At 47.8% G+C, this 16,358-nt stretch overlaps 1 protein-coding gene across 1 annotated transcript in view; it reads left to right on the top strand.

The window, feature by feature from the left end:
• CYS1 (cystin 1) overlaps window positions 1-15,783 on the top strand; it is a 28,141-nt gene extending 12,358 nt beyond the window's left edge. Inside the window, exons 2-3 of the mRNA XM_034766499.1 lie at window positions 4,916-4,971; window positions 15,245-15,783. Of these exons, the coding sequence (XP_034622390.1) occupies window positions 4,916-4,971; window positions 15,245-15,350 (162 nt within the window). The 3' untranslated portion in view covers window positions 15,351-15,783. The remainder of the gene's footprint in view (window positions 1-4,915; window positions 4,972-15,244) is intronic.
• The last annotated feature ends 575 nt before the right edge of the window (window positions 15,784-16,358 follow it).

Raw genomic sequence — 16,358 nt, 5'->3', positions numbered from 1 at the left:
GCCCCTTCCTGCCCGCCTGAACAAGTGGGAACCTTGTAGAGATTTCCTCCCCTTTGTCCTCTCTTGTAGGTTTCCTGTGGAGGGTGGGTCTCTAGTCCCTCTCTAATTAAAGAAAAGATGAACTGAGAATGGGAAACTCTCCCACACCCATTTCATTTCTTGTCTCACTGAAAACATGAACATCAACGCAGCCTTCTTCCTGCAATCACTGTGTGATGAACACTCTGTAAGCAAATCTGCATAGTCAGTAACAAGGAAGGAAGTGCTTCCATTTAAAAAAAATAAATGAAAATGCACTGTAAGGCCTTGGCTACACTTGCAGCTGTACAGCGCTGTGAGTTAAACCTGACTTCGTGCAGCTGAGTAGGGAAAGCGCTGCAGTCTGTCCACATTGATAGCTGACCAGAGTACTGTCTTGGCCACATTTGCAGCAATTGCAGCGCTACTGTGAGCGGTACATTATGGGCAGCTATCCCACAGAGCACCTCTTCCCATTCTGGCGCCGTGGGTTGTGGGAAGGGGGCGTGGGTGCCGGGCATTCTGGGTCCTGTCCCAACGCCCGGTGATGCATCGCTTCGCATCCCAGAAATCCCTTTGTTTCCGTCCATCTTTGACGCCATCTTTCAACGGTTTCTGTGCAGCGCGATCTGTCTGCGGGAAATGGAGACCGAACTGCTGAGGCGTATGCTGACTTATCTCACCAGCACGTCACGTTTGCTGTCGAACTATTCCTTAAGATCCAAAGTGACAGTGAGAGTGAGGAGTCCGAGTGGTGGGATCACATCGTCATGGAAGTCTGGGATGACAAGCAGTGGCTGCAGAACTTTTGGATGAGAAAAGCCACTTTCATGGGACTGTGTGAGGAGCTTGCCCCCACCCTGCAGCGCAAGGACACGAGATTGAGAGCTGCCCTGCCAGTGGAGAAGCGGGTGGCTATTGCAATCTGGAAGCTGGCAACTCCAAACAGCTACCGGTCGGTCGCAAACCAGTTTGGAGTGGGAAAGTCGACCGTTGGAATCGTGTTGATGCAAGTTTGCAAGGCCATTAATCGCATCCTACTCAGAAGAACTGTGACTCTGGGTAACGTGCAGGACGTAGTGGATGGCTTTGCACAAATGGGGTTCCCTAACTGTTGAGGGGCGATAGATGGGACACACATTCCTATTCTGGCACCAGCCCACCTAGGATCCGAGTACGTTACTCGGACAGGGTATTCCTCTATGGTTCTCCAGGCGCTTGTGGATCACCCTGGGCATTTCATTGACATTAACACAGACTGGCCCGGAAAGGTGCATGATGCACGCATCTTTCGGAACACTTGGCTGTTCAGGAAGATGCAGGCCGGGACTTTTTTCCCAGAGCGGAAGATCACGGTAGGGGAAGTTGAAATGCCCATTGTGATCCTTGGAGATCCTGCTTACCCGTTAATGCCGTGGCTCATGAAACCCTACACAGGGACCCTTGACAGCAGCAAGGAACGGTTCAACTACAGGCTTAGCCGGTGCCGAATGACTGTGGAGTGTGCCTTTGGCCGTTTAAAGGCCCACTGGCTATCTCTGTGTGAGAAGCTGGACTTGGCCGAAAACAGCATCCCCGTGGTTATATCCGCGTGCTGTGCCCTCCATAATATTTGTGAAGGGAAGGGTGAAAGCTTCACTCAAGCATGGACCTCTAAGGTTCAACACCTCGAGGCTGAATTTGCACAGCCAGAGAGTAGGGCTGTTACAGGGGCCCAGCGCGGGGCTGCAAGGATTAGGGATGCCTTTAGGGAGCAATTTGAGGCTGAAAACCAGCAGTGATATCTGGTGCCCTGCACAGGAGTGGAGTGCAGTAGTTCCAATCTTGTGTTGTTAAGCAGACTTGCAGTGCCTGTTTATTTCCTGGGCTAAGGACTCTTTTACTTTATGCAATAATAAAGAATGTTTTCAAAGCCAAAAAATCCATTTATTGAAAAGAAACAAGGGGGTGGAGTGGGGAACGGTACAATCACAGATTCGCATATGTCCTGTCTGGTGTGCTGTGCAGTGAGTGCTGCACTTCAGGACAGCTATACTGCATGGTGATGGGGGTTGAGTGCAGAGGGTAAGGGTCATGGTTTTCAGGGCTGGGTGGTGAAGATACTGGTGTTGGAGGCAGTGGCGTGAAGAACACGGAAGTTGGGGAAAGTGGGTTGGAGGTGACAGTGGGGCACAACGGAAAGAGTTTTGGGACAAGGGCTGTAGGAGGGGGTGGCGTTTGCGGTACTGCTCCTCTTTCTGCATGGCTACCAGCTCCTGGATAGTGTCTGTTTGGCGCTCCAGGATGCTTATGAGCCGATCCGTGCTTTGCCGCCTATGCTCCATGCTTTGCCGCTGGTGCACGGCGTTTTCCTGGCGGATCTTGCTTTCTCTCTCCCTCCGGTTCTGTGCTTTCTCATTCTCTTTAATAGATTGCCGCATCACTTCTTGCAGCATGTCATCTTTGCTTCTTCGCGGTCTCTTCCTGAGTCTTTGTAGTCTCTGAGCAAGCGATAAGAGGGATGGCTGAGGTCTCAAGGTTGATGCAGCTGTATAGGCAAAATGCAACATTTAGCAGAGGCAGCATTGTTTATACCAGACAGAGTAATGATTCCCCCAGCACTTACAGAGTAGAAAACACACAGGGTCTACACAATAGCATAATTTTCCCGTCCGAAACAAAGCACACATATCCCACGGGAGCCTCAAAATGGTGAGTAAGGGGGATTGATTGTTTCAGGGCTGCACTGTCCTCTGGGTTTCTGTGCCTTGGGGAGAGCCAACAGCTTCAGGGGGCACCTACACTGTCCCAACATTTTCCACAGGAGTTCGTCCTGGACGATATCTCGCTGCTGAGGGTGACCTGGGAAGAAAGGGAGGGTCTTCTACTGCAATGCGGCTTCCGCCCTGGCCCATATGCAGCTTGCCTGTGTGCAGCAATGGTCCCCCCACCCCTCACGGCACAGTGGTGCGGACACGTTAACCTGGCTGGGACAAGGACCACAGTGGCTCTCCCGATAAACCTGCACAAGCGCATTGCACACGTTCTTGATGAGACATTCGAGGAGATTACCAAGGCCAATTACCGCGATGTGATAAACCACATCAGTGCACTATTCCGCATCTAGGCATGCATGCCTAACCCTCCTCTCTCAAAGAGCCTGCACCGAAAAAATTCCTTCCCGAAAAAAAACAAACGCTTACCGGGAACCTGCTCTTCTGTTTGTCCTCCACCAAGTACCAGCCGCTGCGACTGGCTACCTTCCTCCTGACTCGAGAAGAGCTCCTGGCTTCATGGCTCCAGGGATTCCGGGGTGTCTCCATCCGGCCCACGACCATCACTCCCGTTTTCCTCCTCCTCTTCCTCCCTCTCCCTCCCCACCGCCTCTGAAGTGTCCATGGTGGTGCTCGGTGTGGAGGTGGAGTTAACCCCAAGTTTCGCATCCAGCTCTTAGTAGAATCGGCAGGTTGCGGGGGGAGCACCCGAGCGACCATTTGCGTCGCGGGCTTTGCAGTAGGCACTCCGCAGCTCCTTCACTTTAATCCTGCACTGCAGGGCGTCCCAGTCATGGCCCCTTTCCATCATGTCCTTTGATACCTTCCCGAAGGTATCGTAATGCCTATGGCTGGAGCGCAGCTGGGATTGTACAGCTTCCTCCCCACAAACACTGATGAGGTCCAGCAACTCGCCATTGCTCCATGCTGGGGCTCGCTTGGCGCATGGAGGCATGGTCACCTGGAAAGATTCGCTGATAGCACTCCACACCACGCCGGTCTGAGCAAACAGGAAGGGGATTTTTAAAATTCCCGGGGAATGTAAAGGGTGGGTCACATGGTTGGTTACCTGAGGCCAGAGCAGTAGAGTTTGAACTGATGACCAGAGTGGCTAGAACAGGCATTGTGGGATACTGCTGAATGATGCTGGAGGCCATTCACAGTGCATTGGGTGGCTACACTGGCGCCGCAGCAGCGCTGCACTCGGTATTCCTCTCGGAAACGTAGCGTACATGCAGCGCTGCAACCACGGAGATACAGCGCTGCAAATGCCTTGCCAGTGTGGACAGGGAGTGAGTTACAGCACTGGGGGTGGCTTTACAGCGCTGTAACTCGCAAGTGTAGCCAAGCCTAAGATGCAGCATTGCAGAGGGTGTTCTATATGACTCCTGCATTGCTTGGTTCCACCCTGCTCTCCACTTGCTCTTTGCAGTAACATCCTCAAAGCCTATATTAACCAGAGCTGGAAAACAAGGAGAAAAAATATTTGTAACTAGGATTTCCCCTCACTTGCATCCACTGTCCTTTTAAATTGCTTTTCGTGAACATTTGTGTAAGACAAGTTCCATCCTTTGACAGAAAATGAATGTTGGGCCTGGGCCAAGATTTCTAAGGGTCACAGATAAAGTCAGCTCTCAGCAAGACAGTTGGTGCCAGCAAGGGGCACAGCGATACCAACTCTCACTACAAGTGCCAGTTGTAGGAGCGATTCCTGGTTTGTACGTGGCGGGACATGCTTCTCCTCAGGGACATGTTCAGACTAGTCAGCTGAGAAGAATCAGGGCAGCTTTCTTTTAACTTCTCTTTAATCACATCACTGCTCTAGGCCTCAATTTACCCATCTTTGAACTGGGAATTATAATGTTCACCTGTCTCACAGGGAAATTAGGAGGCTTAATTAGTTAACGTTTAATGATTTCAGATTTGCAGATCAAAGACACCCAGGCTCCTTAGATGCTGAAGGTGACCTAGTGAGGCTTTTGTAACTAAAAAACAACAGGTCTGTTTCTGGCACCTTGATTGCCTTCATTGAGGTTGCATAGAGTGCTAAGGCAGGGCCAATGTGGCTCTTCACATGCAAAGGTAGCTATTTGCAAATGTTTTATTTCATATATGACAACACTGCTCCGTTTATTCTTTTCTAGGCCTCCTTAACAAGAAGCACACAGGACCCAGAGAACAACAACTCCTCCGCCAGTGAGTAAGTAGCATATCAATGTGACCTTTGGCAGAAAGGCACGTCTTCCTCTCACGTTACATCTTTAGCACCAGGGTGTGACAGTAGCAAATCACTTGATCACATATTGTGTGTCTCAGGGTAGAGAAGGCCCCTTCCTCTTCTGTACCCCACCACATGTCCCTTTGGAGCCCCCACACCTTCACTGCTGCTTCCCAAGTACCTCAGCTCTGAAGGAGCACAGATCTCAGAGTTTAAGGCCAGAAGGATACCAGATCACCTTGTCTGACCTCCTGTATGTCACAGGCCACCAACACCAGCCAGCACCTGCACACTAGATCCAACAAATGAAATGAGGCCAAAGTATCACAGCCCACAGGAGACTAGACTGTTGTGTGCCATAGGCAGAGAATAGGGTGGACCGAGGTGCACCAGTGCACAAGGCCCTGCAATGGGAACCTCTGAGGTGGGAGTAGAGGTTGTAATGGGTGCATGTGGAAGGGAGCAGAGATCAGGAAGAGAAGACTATCCCTGCATACCTCCTAGGTACACATGAGGAGGACTCCTGTGCTGTGGATATCTGGAGGTCCGCAGGAAAGGGGAGTGGAGTCAGAAGAAATTCCACCCACACACTCGCCTGCACCCCCCAGGACACATTCCCTTAGGAGAGCCAGGCTTCAGCCGAAGCACAGCACGGAGTTTCAGTCCTGAACAGTCTTGGGTGTAGAGGAAGGGAGATGGGTCATGTGGACTTCAGAAGGTCCTCATCCTTAGGGCAGCAATCCATTGGACCTTCCAGCAGCTGGGCAGGGCCCTGGGGAGGAAGGGTGATCTAGGGAGTAGTGCACTAGACTGGGGCACAGGAGAAGTGTTCAATTCCTGGCTCACTCACAGGCTTCCCATGTAATCAGAACAAGTCACTAAACCTCCAGTCTGTAAATGGGGTGATAACCTTTCCTGTGTAAAGCAGTGATAATGCTTCCAGACTTCCTGGATACATTCCACAAATGACTGGTTGTGAGGAGCTCAGATACTGTGATGACAAGGACCACACCAGTATCTGGCTAGAACAGGCCACAGAGAACTGAGGGCTAGGTCCCCACAACACAGGTGCAGGAGTGCTGGGTGCCGCCATGCTACTCTTTTGTGCCTGGGGGGATATTACTACTTGCACCAGTGCAGTCACACAGGGGCAAACTGCAGTGGCCCAGCTCTCTTGGGTTGATAAGGCTTGTGAGATAACTTCCCTTTCAACTGCACTCAGGTGAGCTGAGCTGCCCTCCTTTTCACGCTTCAGGGAGATTCCTTCCCTTTGGTTCAGTCACACCGAGCAGACACAGAACTCAGTGGCCAATCAGCCTCTTCCATGGATTCGTGAAGGCTAGTTGATTAAAATGATGCATGTTTGTATAGCAGTAAAGGAAAGAAAATCTGAAACAGTACGTCCAGTAGCAAAAGCAATGGATCCCAGACTGCTCTCCTATGACTGCCTACAGGGAGGAGCACTGGGAACAATAAGATTGACATGTGAATGGGGTACTGATGAAAGATTTAAAAAACTCATCCTCTTACACCAAACAGTGACTCTCTTGTTTTTAAGCAGCTTTGTCCCTCCAGAAGGAGGTGTAGATCAGTCTGAGTGAGAATTCTGGCGATCATGCTGTGACCTATTAACCATAGACATCACTGATGGATGTGACCTGAGAGCACACATGTTGGTGGCACAGTCCTTCCTCCCTGCCAGCTCACTCCTTTGCTTTTGAGCCAGTAGGGAATTGAAATTGATGAGAATCCCACTTTCTGAGCAAGATTCTCATCAGCTCCAGTCCCTTGACAGCTGACAAGAATGGTGGGCAGTGGTCATAGAGGCAGGCACTAAAAAAAAAAACCCACCAACGCCTCTTCTGATATTTCCCAGCACCCTCATTGGCCTTTGCACCATGATTACAGTTATTCAGTTTTGTCCAGGAAGGGCTGCTGCTGAGCCTTGTGGTGAACTTGATCATGCCAAAAAGTGAGTCAAGAGATTCCCAAAGAGACCAAAGCAGCTATAGGCGCTGGCTAATCCGCACCTCATCTCGAGCCTCCGCAAGGAACTTGCTTATCTTTGAAATACAAAGGAACTAATTGAGATTCTAATATACAACATGGGTCCCCACTGGAAAATTCGTACTCTCACAGGAAAATCTGGAGAATAGTTGGGGGGCCGTCTGGCTGAAGGAGGAAGCAGGCTGGAGCCAGCTACAGGGCTCTGATGAAGAACCAGAACCTTAAACTCATTTACACTAAGGCCACTGTGCTCTGCCAGTTTTAAGAGGTTTTAAAACGGGAGTAAATACAAACTTACTCCCACGTTGCACTGTCCAAAGTGACCTTAGTGTAAATCACAATCAGGACGATAGGCTTTAGCATCAAGAACTCTATGGGGACATCTACTAAACTAATCATTCTGGCAACAGAATTTCAGGTTTTGGAACAGTCAAACCAACTAAGTAATGTTTAGTTCCTAGAGTTGTCTTATCTTTCACTGGATCAGATTCTGCTCCATCACACTGGTATAAATGGACCTTTGTGGAGTTACTCTGGATTTACATTGGTGTGCCTAAGAGCAGAATCAGCCCCAGGTGGACCGATTCAGGTCTATCACTGATAGAGCCAATCACTGAAGAAATAACAAAACCAATAAACCAAAGGAGAAGAATGAAAAGAAGAAACAAGAAAAGTGGAAAAGCTAAAAAAAAAAAAAGAGGATACAGCCTCATTTGCGGTATCCCTTCCTGAAAAGCAGCTCGACAAAGGCAGTAACTCTACTTTGGATGCTGTCCTGCATCACTCTGTACTCCACAACTACAGCTGTCAGAGATGAGATCCATCCAGATAGAGGCACATCCACAAAATAATGGAGTGAGTTGTGAGAACTTGTAGCCCTGGAGGCTTGAAGATCCAATCTTAACAGGGCAGACAACAGTGAAGAAGTGGACATTTCTTCTTCAGAGGTCCAGCAATGAACTGGTGTACATCTCACTCAGGCACGGCGGCACCAACATCCCTCAAACGGGTGATATATGTGATGTTGCAGTGATCACTCATGCCTTCCGACTTGCCTGGATGCCATGGTGAGGAATATCGCAGCGAATGCTATGCGTGACGTCATCAGGAAGTGAATCACTAGGACCCCCTCCAACCAAGATGTTGCCACCTGCCTGAGCGGACCCCTGGAAGGCAACTTTGGAAGAGATGGGAGAGACTTTGCTTCACTTTGGACTCATGCCCGCAGTGCTACCCAACAGCTGGAGAAGCATATTGGCTGCCACTGGACGTGGTGTGAAGAACATTAGGAACTGGGAGTCCTGGTGCCACAGGTGAAGAATACAGAGCACACAATCATCACTCCGAGAGCTAGGTGAACTTGGATGGAATTGTAGTGCAGCTGCCAGGCTCTGGAATGGGGCTTGCAACTACACAAGACATGAGGTAACATCTCATTGGCATAGCCGTACTTTTTGCATCACTTGTCCCGATTCCCATGGTGGATGGCTCCATGTAGCTGGACGCAGTTGAGCCAGGCCCTGTGGATGAATCTCCAGTCAGCAAATCGGGTGAAACTGTCCCTTGGGAGGTAGTGGTTGCTGGCATCCCACTTGCACGTCACTTTGAAGGCCCTGCCCTGGTCCAGCTTCTGTTTCAAGTTTTCCACATACTGGCAGCGGATGGCATCCTTCAGGAGAGGGACATCTATTTAGAACACATCACCGGACATTGGCAATACCAGGAGAGATGAGTTGGAGCGCCACTGAGAAGGGAAGTTGGAAAAGTAACTGAAATACTTTTCTGATGGATTGTATTTACTGAGGGTCAACCTATCCTAAATTCTCAATTATTAAGGGACACTATACACTCATTGCTGTGTTTGCTTTCCACAAGCTACTCTTAACATAACTTTTAGTGATGTACCTGAATATTTGGATGCTAATATTTTATCTGTATTGTTAAATTTATTAACCTTAATTCGGGATATTGCAGGTTATATACGATATGTATTTTATGACTTTTAAACCAAAAACTTTGTACTTTTGGATAATTTAAGCATTATGCCCAGATGTATAGGCACTCTTTCCTTAACCTGTGTATTAGATAATTTTAACATTAGCTTTAATAAAAATTTTAAATCCATTTAGTATTTTAGACACCCTCTGTCAGGGCACTGTGACCTAGCAGCAGGATGGACCAGATGACCTAATATGTCTTTTCCTTTCCTAATTACTATGATCTTATGACCACCCGTAAAGCTTGTATTTCCAGTACCGTGTTTAAGCAAGGCATTGATTTGGTCCTGAGTCAATAGTCACATTTGCTTTAAGAAGGAACTTTAATGATTTATTCTTTACTTTTCTATCCTCAGAAAAAGGATAAATCGGTCTTAAAAAATCCGAAGTTTCAATTCCAGATTTCCTGCTACGTCTTCTCTGCAGTGACCATCAACTCCCCACTGGACTGTGGCAAGGGTGTCACAGCAGGCAGTGACCCTCCTTAGTTCTGACAACACAAAGCAGAATCGTGGACGTTAAGGAAAAGGCCTTGTGGAGCCTCTAGTCCATCCTCTGCTAGGGCAGGATTTCCCATGTTGTACATTGCCTAGCGCAGGGGTTGGCAACCTGCGGCACACGTGCCAAAGGCGACACGCAAGCCGATTTTTACTGACACATTGGCCGGGGTCCCGGCCGCCGCCCCCACTCAGCCCGCTGCCAGCCTGGTGAATGGAACCCCAGGCCGGCAGTGGGCTGAATGGGGCCAGTGGCTGGGACCCCAACTAGCAGGAGCTGGCAGATGGAACCCCAGAACAACGTCTGCTCAGCCCGCCGCCAGTCTGGGGTTCTGTCTGCCTGTAGTGTATTAAATTTCTCTCCGTAGGAATGCGGAGCACAAGGACTGACGGCCGTAAGTAGTACACCGTAGCACATTTCTATGGGGAGAAATTTAATACACTACACCCAGGTAGGGAAGGCTGTGCCTCCCCAAACAGCCCACCCCCTATCTGCCCCCTCCCACTTCCTGCCCCCCTGCCTGCCCCCCTCAGAACCTCCCATCCATCCAACGCCCCCGCTCCTTGTCCCCTGACCGCCTCCTCCTGGGACCACCCCACCCCTATCTGCCCCCCTGGGACTCCCCCCCCCCCATCCAAGCCCCCCTGCTCCCTGTCCCCTGACTGCCCTGGTCCCTATCCACATCCCCAAGACCTGACAGGCCTCCCGGGACTCCCACGCCTATCCAACCACCCCTGTTCCCTTACCATATCACTCAGAGCATCAGGACTGGCACCCCTAAGTGGTACACCGTAAGTAGCACATTCCTATGGGGAGCAATTTAATACACTACACCCGGCTCCACTCATCCCGCTGACGGTCTGGAGTTCTCAAAATACGTTCTCCCACCTCTTATCAAAAATTACTCTACAATTAACTTAAAAACTTGGTTTGTATATTACAGTAATTGTTAAAAAAAAAAGTGTTTCTTAACATTATACATTGGGTTGATGAAAGAGAGTAGTTATACTTACGTGTCTGTGCTTAATTTGTGTTTTCGATGATTTACCTTCTTAAAAAAAAAAATCTCGCATGTCTCACGCCCAGAAAGGGCATTTGCACCCCCAGGGGGTGCATTCATCCCAGGTTAAGAACCACTGCACTAAACTGATAAGATCTTAATTTTAATTTAATTTTAAATGAAGCTTCTTAAACATTTTAAAAACCTTGTTGACTTTACATACAACAATAGTTTAGTTATATAATATAGACTTAGAGAGAGAGGGACCTTCTAAAAACGTTAAAATGTATTACCGGCACACAAAACCTTAAATTAGAGTGAATAAATGAAGACTCGGCACATCACTTCTGAAAGGTTGCCGACCCCTGACCTAGTGTGTTTCTCAAGCAAAGGAACTCCCGCTATTTTTCCTTGTGGGAGATTAATTCACAGCCTAATGCATCTTGATAACAGGAAATTTTCCTTGTATTTAGTTTAACTTGTCCCGTCTCACATTGTATCCTATTTACTGTGTATCCTATGGCCTCTCCGTAATTGTTCTTCCTCCTTGGCATTAACACCCTTAAAATAGATGTAGTCTCCTCTCCTGTTCCCGTTCTTCAGTTAAATTAAACATGTGCTTCTTTTCAGCTTCTTTCACTCAGTCAGTCCACTCTGCCCTGTAAGCATTTTTGTTACTTTTCTCTAAACTCCCTCCATACTGTTAATATTTTCCTAGTAATGAGGTGGCTAGACATGAGCACAGTATTCCTGGTGGAGTTGCGCCTTTTTGTGCTGATCTGTTCCACTGCAAACTCCTATCTTGTATGTTGCAAACTATTGGCCCTTTTCCTGCTGCATTATTGCTTTCCAGTTTTCTCCCTCCCACTGAATAGCTGTGTTTTGAATTCTTTTCCCCCAGATGTGTTGACTTGCTATTTTCCAAATCAGTAGAGCCCTCAGCTGTTTGTACATTATGTATAGTGCATACCATTGGCAGGTGTGCCAATTGGAGGGGGGGAGGGAGGACACAGCTCCATGGGGGAGTGAAAAAGGGGTAGTTTGTCCCAGAGTGCCTGTTTGAGAGGGCCCCCAAGGTAAATGGCATTGTGACCTGGCACGGTTGTGAAGGAGGGCTGCAGGGCCAAGTTTCAGTGAGTGACTCCTGCCAGGCCAAAGCCGAGTGGCACTGCGATCCCATTCGCCAACTCACAATGCCTGGAGTGGTGAGCTGTGCCTGAGTTTGGGCTCAGGAGCCAAACCGTTGCTGAGGGGCAAACGTAGTTGTGTGTACCAGGTGAAACAGTTCTGGTGCTTTCCCGTTCCAAGGCAGGAGGTATATTGGTTATCACTGCAACAAAATAGACTGAGCTCAGACCGTTACAATTCCTGATCCTCAGCCACCTAGCCCCAGGGTAAATTAGAGCAGCTGCACCACGAGTTACAGTGTGGGATCAACATAGGTGAGCTCTGCTTCAGCAAACCCAGTCCCACCCATGCGCTGCCCCCAAAATTCCCCTGACACCCCCCGTCTCTTGCTTAACACTGGGACTGGCTGCTACTAGAGCTGCCAGCTTTCTTCCACCCAAGAGTCCTCCTCTGCAGGGGGAATTCTCTACCAGCTAGCTCTGGCTATTTTAAGCAGCACAACGAGGCCTTAGCAAATCAGAGAACTCAGACCTTTAGAGTAGAGTAATTTCTGAGGAACCATGTTCTATTCCTGCAGGACAGTATCGGTTTCATCCCTATTAAATTCTAGTGCACATTTCCATGAGACTTGCGGGAAGAAAATAAAGGCTATGGGGCGGTTTGCTTTTTTCCAGCCATTGTCCTAGCCCATTAGCGTTACGCTCCGCCCTGCTCATTCATTCATGATTGTTTAAAAAGAAAAAGTTGACAGCTGATGTATTTTGCAGTATGTTGGATTTTTTATTTAGAGCGCCTCTCTCATCCTAAAAGTCACCATGAAGACTAAGGCTGTGTCTACACTATCACTTATGGCGGCAAAACTTGTGTTGCTCAGGGGTGTGAAAAAACACACCCTGAGCGACATATGTTTTGCTGGCATAAGTGGAAGCGTGCACAGCGCTATGTTGACGAGAGAGCTTCTACCACTGACATAGCTATTGCCGCTTGTTGGGGGTCAACAGGAGAGCTCTCTCCCATTGGCATAGAGCGGCTACATGAGAGACCTTCTAGTGGCGCAGCCTGCAGCGGTAGAGGTGTGCCACTGTAAGGTCTCCTGTAGATATAGCCTCAGACATCAGGAATAATTAGAAAAAAAAAGTTATGGAAACACTTATGGAAACAATGTTTTGTAGGTTTCGAAATGGAGTCTTGGAAATTTTGCCAAGGGCTATTTCTTATCCATCATTCAACATTCCTATAAAACTAGCAGAGGGCTGGTCACATGATTAGCTATAATCAAATCACGGGCCAGTTGTGGGTTCAAGTCATATTTCTACATTTCCCTTTCCTATTATGAAGTATTTGGGCCCTGCACACTGCTTTTAAGTGTTACTCCCATCTCCTATTTACTATATGAAAAAAAATCAAATCATTTCCTCTCTGTTAAAAGAAGGAAATTGAATGAAGGAATCAAGAGAAGATTCATTTGCTAAATACCCTTTGGTGCCAGTAGAACTTGTGGTTGAAGAAACTGTGCAAAGTAAATTAACTGCCTCTCGGGTAGGAAATTCACATGACATCTGCCGCACCAGTTGACCTGTTCGAAAAAATAAAGCCATTGTTGACATCTGCAGTACCTGACATTTACACAGCCAGATCAGGGCTTCTCCCCCCCCCCCTCAAATGGACAACTAGACAGTGTGACAGACCCAGACCAGTGGAGTACAGGACTCTGGTAGAGGGCAAATATACTGATTACTGGATGAGTAGTTTTCTGTTCCCGGAGTGACCAGAGCAGGGGCTGCACTGGAGTAATCAGGAAGCTGCTAGAACCAGTTAAGGCAGGCTAATCAGGGCACCTGGGTTTTAAAAAGGAGCTCACTTCCATTTGTGGTGTGAGTGTGAGGAGCTGGGAGCAAGAGGCGCAAGGAGCTGAGAGTGAGAGGGTGTGCTGCTGGAGGACTGAGGAGCACAAGCGTTATCAGACACCAGGAGGAAGGTCCTGTGATGAGAATAAGGAAGGTGTTTGGAGGAGGCCAGGGGAAGAAGCCCAGGGAGTTGTAGCTGTCATGCAGCTGTTACAGGAGGCACTATAGACAGCTGCAGTCCACAGGGCCCTGGGCTGGAACCCGGAGTAGAGGGCTGGTCCGGGTTCCCCCCAAACCTCCCAATTGACCTGGACTGTGGGTTCTTCCAGAGGGGAAGGTCTCTGGGCTGTTCCTCAACCCACATGGTGAATCTCTGAGGCAAGAAAATCCGCCAATAAGCAGGACCCACCAAGACAGAGGAGGAACTTTGTCACAACAGATAAGAATTTTTTATATTATAAGGATTGACATACAATTAGTGCAATGCTGTGGGCAAAACTGCTCCAAAGCAATTACTGCAGGACTGTGATTGCCATCAGGTGTATGTCCCTTTCAGCAATACCAGGAATGAATTCTTGTACATAGCAAAGAACTCTGGTCTACCAACGAAAGCTATTGAGCTACGAAAACACTGAATCAGTAGAAGCTCTTGTTAGAGAAGAGTTCTCAGGGATCCTCAATTGCAGTTCCAATTCAGTTTGTTCCACACCTCTTCCTGTCCAGCATGTGAACTATCCGTATGGTTTCATCTGGCAAACATGCCCTCAGTTTTCCTCTGCAAAAGATGCTATCAGCAATGCAGGCCATTCGTCCCTGCTTTCACACAATTGATTTGGATTTACCAGTCCCACGTGTGTAAACTTATAGGCACTAGGTATCAAGTCCCGTTTGCTGGGATGTAGTTGAAGCCAGGCTAGTTGGTATGAAAAAACCTCTCTGCTTTTGTACCAAATACACAGGATATGAAGAAATCAGCTCTTTCCTGTTTGTTTTTTCTCCACAAACACCAAAAATAAACCCACTTCAGGGAAAGCGCTACAAAAACCCATTTCACTGAATGAAACACAGGGCCCAGCAATACCCACCTGCAGGTATTGTCAGAATTGGGAGCTCTGGAAAATTTTAGTTTATTGAGAACAAAGTCTCTTGTGGATTAAACCATTTTACCCTTGTAGTGACATTCCTATACAATACAACACACCACTAGCGGTAACGTAGGGTCACAGAAATAGTCATTTCATACAGCATTGTACAAACATTTATGAACTAACATCCCCAGCACTGCTGTGGGCTAGGTACATATTATCCCTCAGTGACAAATGGGGAAACTGAGGCACAGAAGCAAATGGACAGGCCTACCGGGTAGAGTTAACTGTTTGTAGTAACTTTTGCAAGGTCAAAACCCCACTGTTCTCCCACCCCTCCTAGCTCAGGCAGGAAAGGGCAGGAGTGAATTCTAGGATTGTCAGCGTACGTAACATGAACATTCCACTTCTGATTACACCAGCCAAAATCATTCCAGTTTCTTCTCGGTGCTTGTTTCAGAAATCACTGTTACCCAAAGATCACTAATGAGCACCTCATGTCTTGGGTCAGAAAACTGAGGCCTGCTTACCATTATAGAATCCATGGTTCAGTAAGATGGGTGAGTTTGTTTTGACTTTTGCACACACAAATAATGCTTTTTCTCATTCCCTGTTAGAGATAAGGGGCTTACTGTGTCTCACAGAGCTTGATTTTCTTTTACAGTAAAGATACTTCGTTGTCTCATCCTACAGGTTTCCAGTCAGAAGTAACAAGAAGCCCGAGATGCAATCCCCCATATCGTACGATTACTCTGAAGAAGAGCTCATGGCCAGTATTGAACGAGAGTACTGCCGCTGAGAGCCAGTGCTGTATGATCAGAGCTGACAGTGGCACATATGAGCAAGGGTTCTGCCAACAAAATAACCCCTCACACAGTGAGATTGTTCTGAGGAAATGGAAAAGACGAGAATGAAATGAGAGAGAATGTTACCACGCAGGAGGCTGTTAGTATTGTAGGACTTCGAAAAATTCCTCTTTGGCAAGTGCTGAGCAAGAGCACTGATTAACGAAGGAACCCTCACTGACCAGTGAATAAAAGCAATGCGGTGGGGAAAAAATAAGATCTCATTACATTCCTCTTGTAAATGAATATTTAAAAGCCAGTTTCCAAGTAATACTTATGTATGAAGTCTTAAATGTATTGTAAGGTTGAGATGTGCCATTCTGACAGAGTGATTTCAGTCAGAAAAGTGCAGCAAATCATTTGAATAAATACTTACTTGATAGGATATATCCAAAATGTACCTTTCCTGACACTTAGCTATGGGTCAAATTCAGGCCTACAGTTAGCAGACTGCAATTCTATACACCAGGTCTGAATTTGCCCCCCCCACCCCCATTTTTTTTTAATTATTCCACAATACAGAAAAAGGGAGGGAAGGGAATCAATCATTCCAAACTTAGGCTGCAGGATCTAACAGTTCAAATCCCAGTTCTCTGTCAAACAACAGGTGTGGGATTTGTTCTGATTGTGCATATGGCTCTGTTCCTTCTCGCTCCCCTTTTCCAAAGAGGCAGGGGATTGAAATTGTCAAGAGTCCGGTTTCCTTAAAGGGCAAGATTCTGGTCTAGTTTCTTACCTGCTGGCTTACAGAAATGGAAGCTACAGGGAAATCACAAGGACAGAGTGACATGCACATACTAGGGTTACCATACGTCCGGATTTTCCCAGACATGTCCGGCTTTTTGGGCTCCAAATCCCCGTCCGGGGGAAATCCCAAAAAGCCGGACATGTCCGGGAAAATCGGGACGTATGGTAACCCTAGTATGTGCATGTCACTCTGTCCTTGTGATTTCCCTGTAGCT

The sequence above is a fragment of the Trachemys scripta genome, chromosome 3 (assembly GCF_013100865.1).
Source record: "Trachemys scripta elegans isolate TJP31775 chromosome 3, CAS_Tse_1.0, whole genome shotgun sequence".
NCBI lineage: Eukaryota > Metazoa > Chordata > Testudines > Emydidae > Trachemys > Trachemys scripta.
Note: the sequence above shows the minus strand (reverse complement) of the source record. Positions and strands in the feature narration are given on the sequence as shown.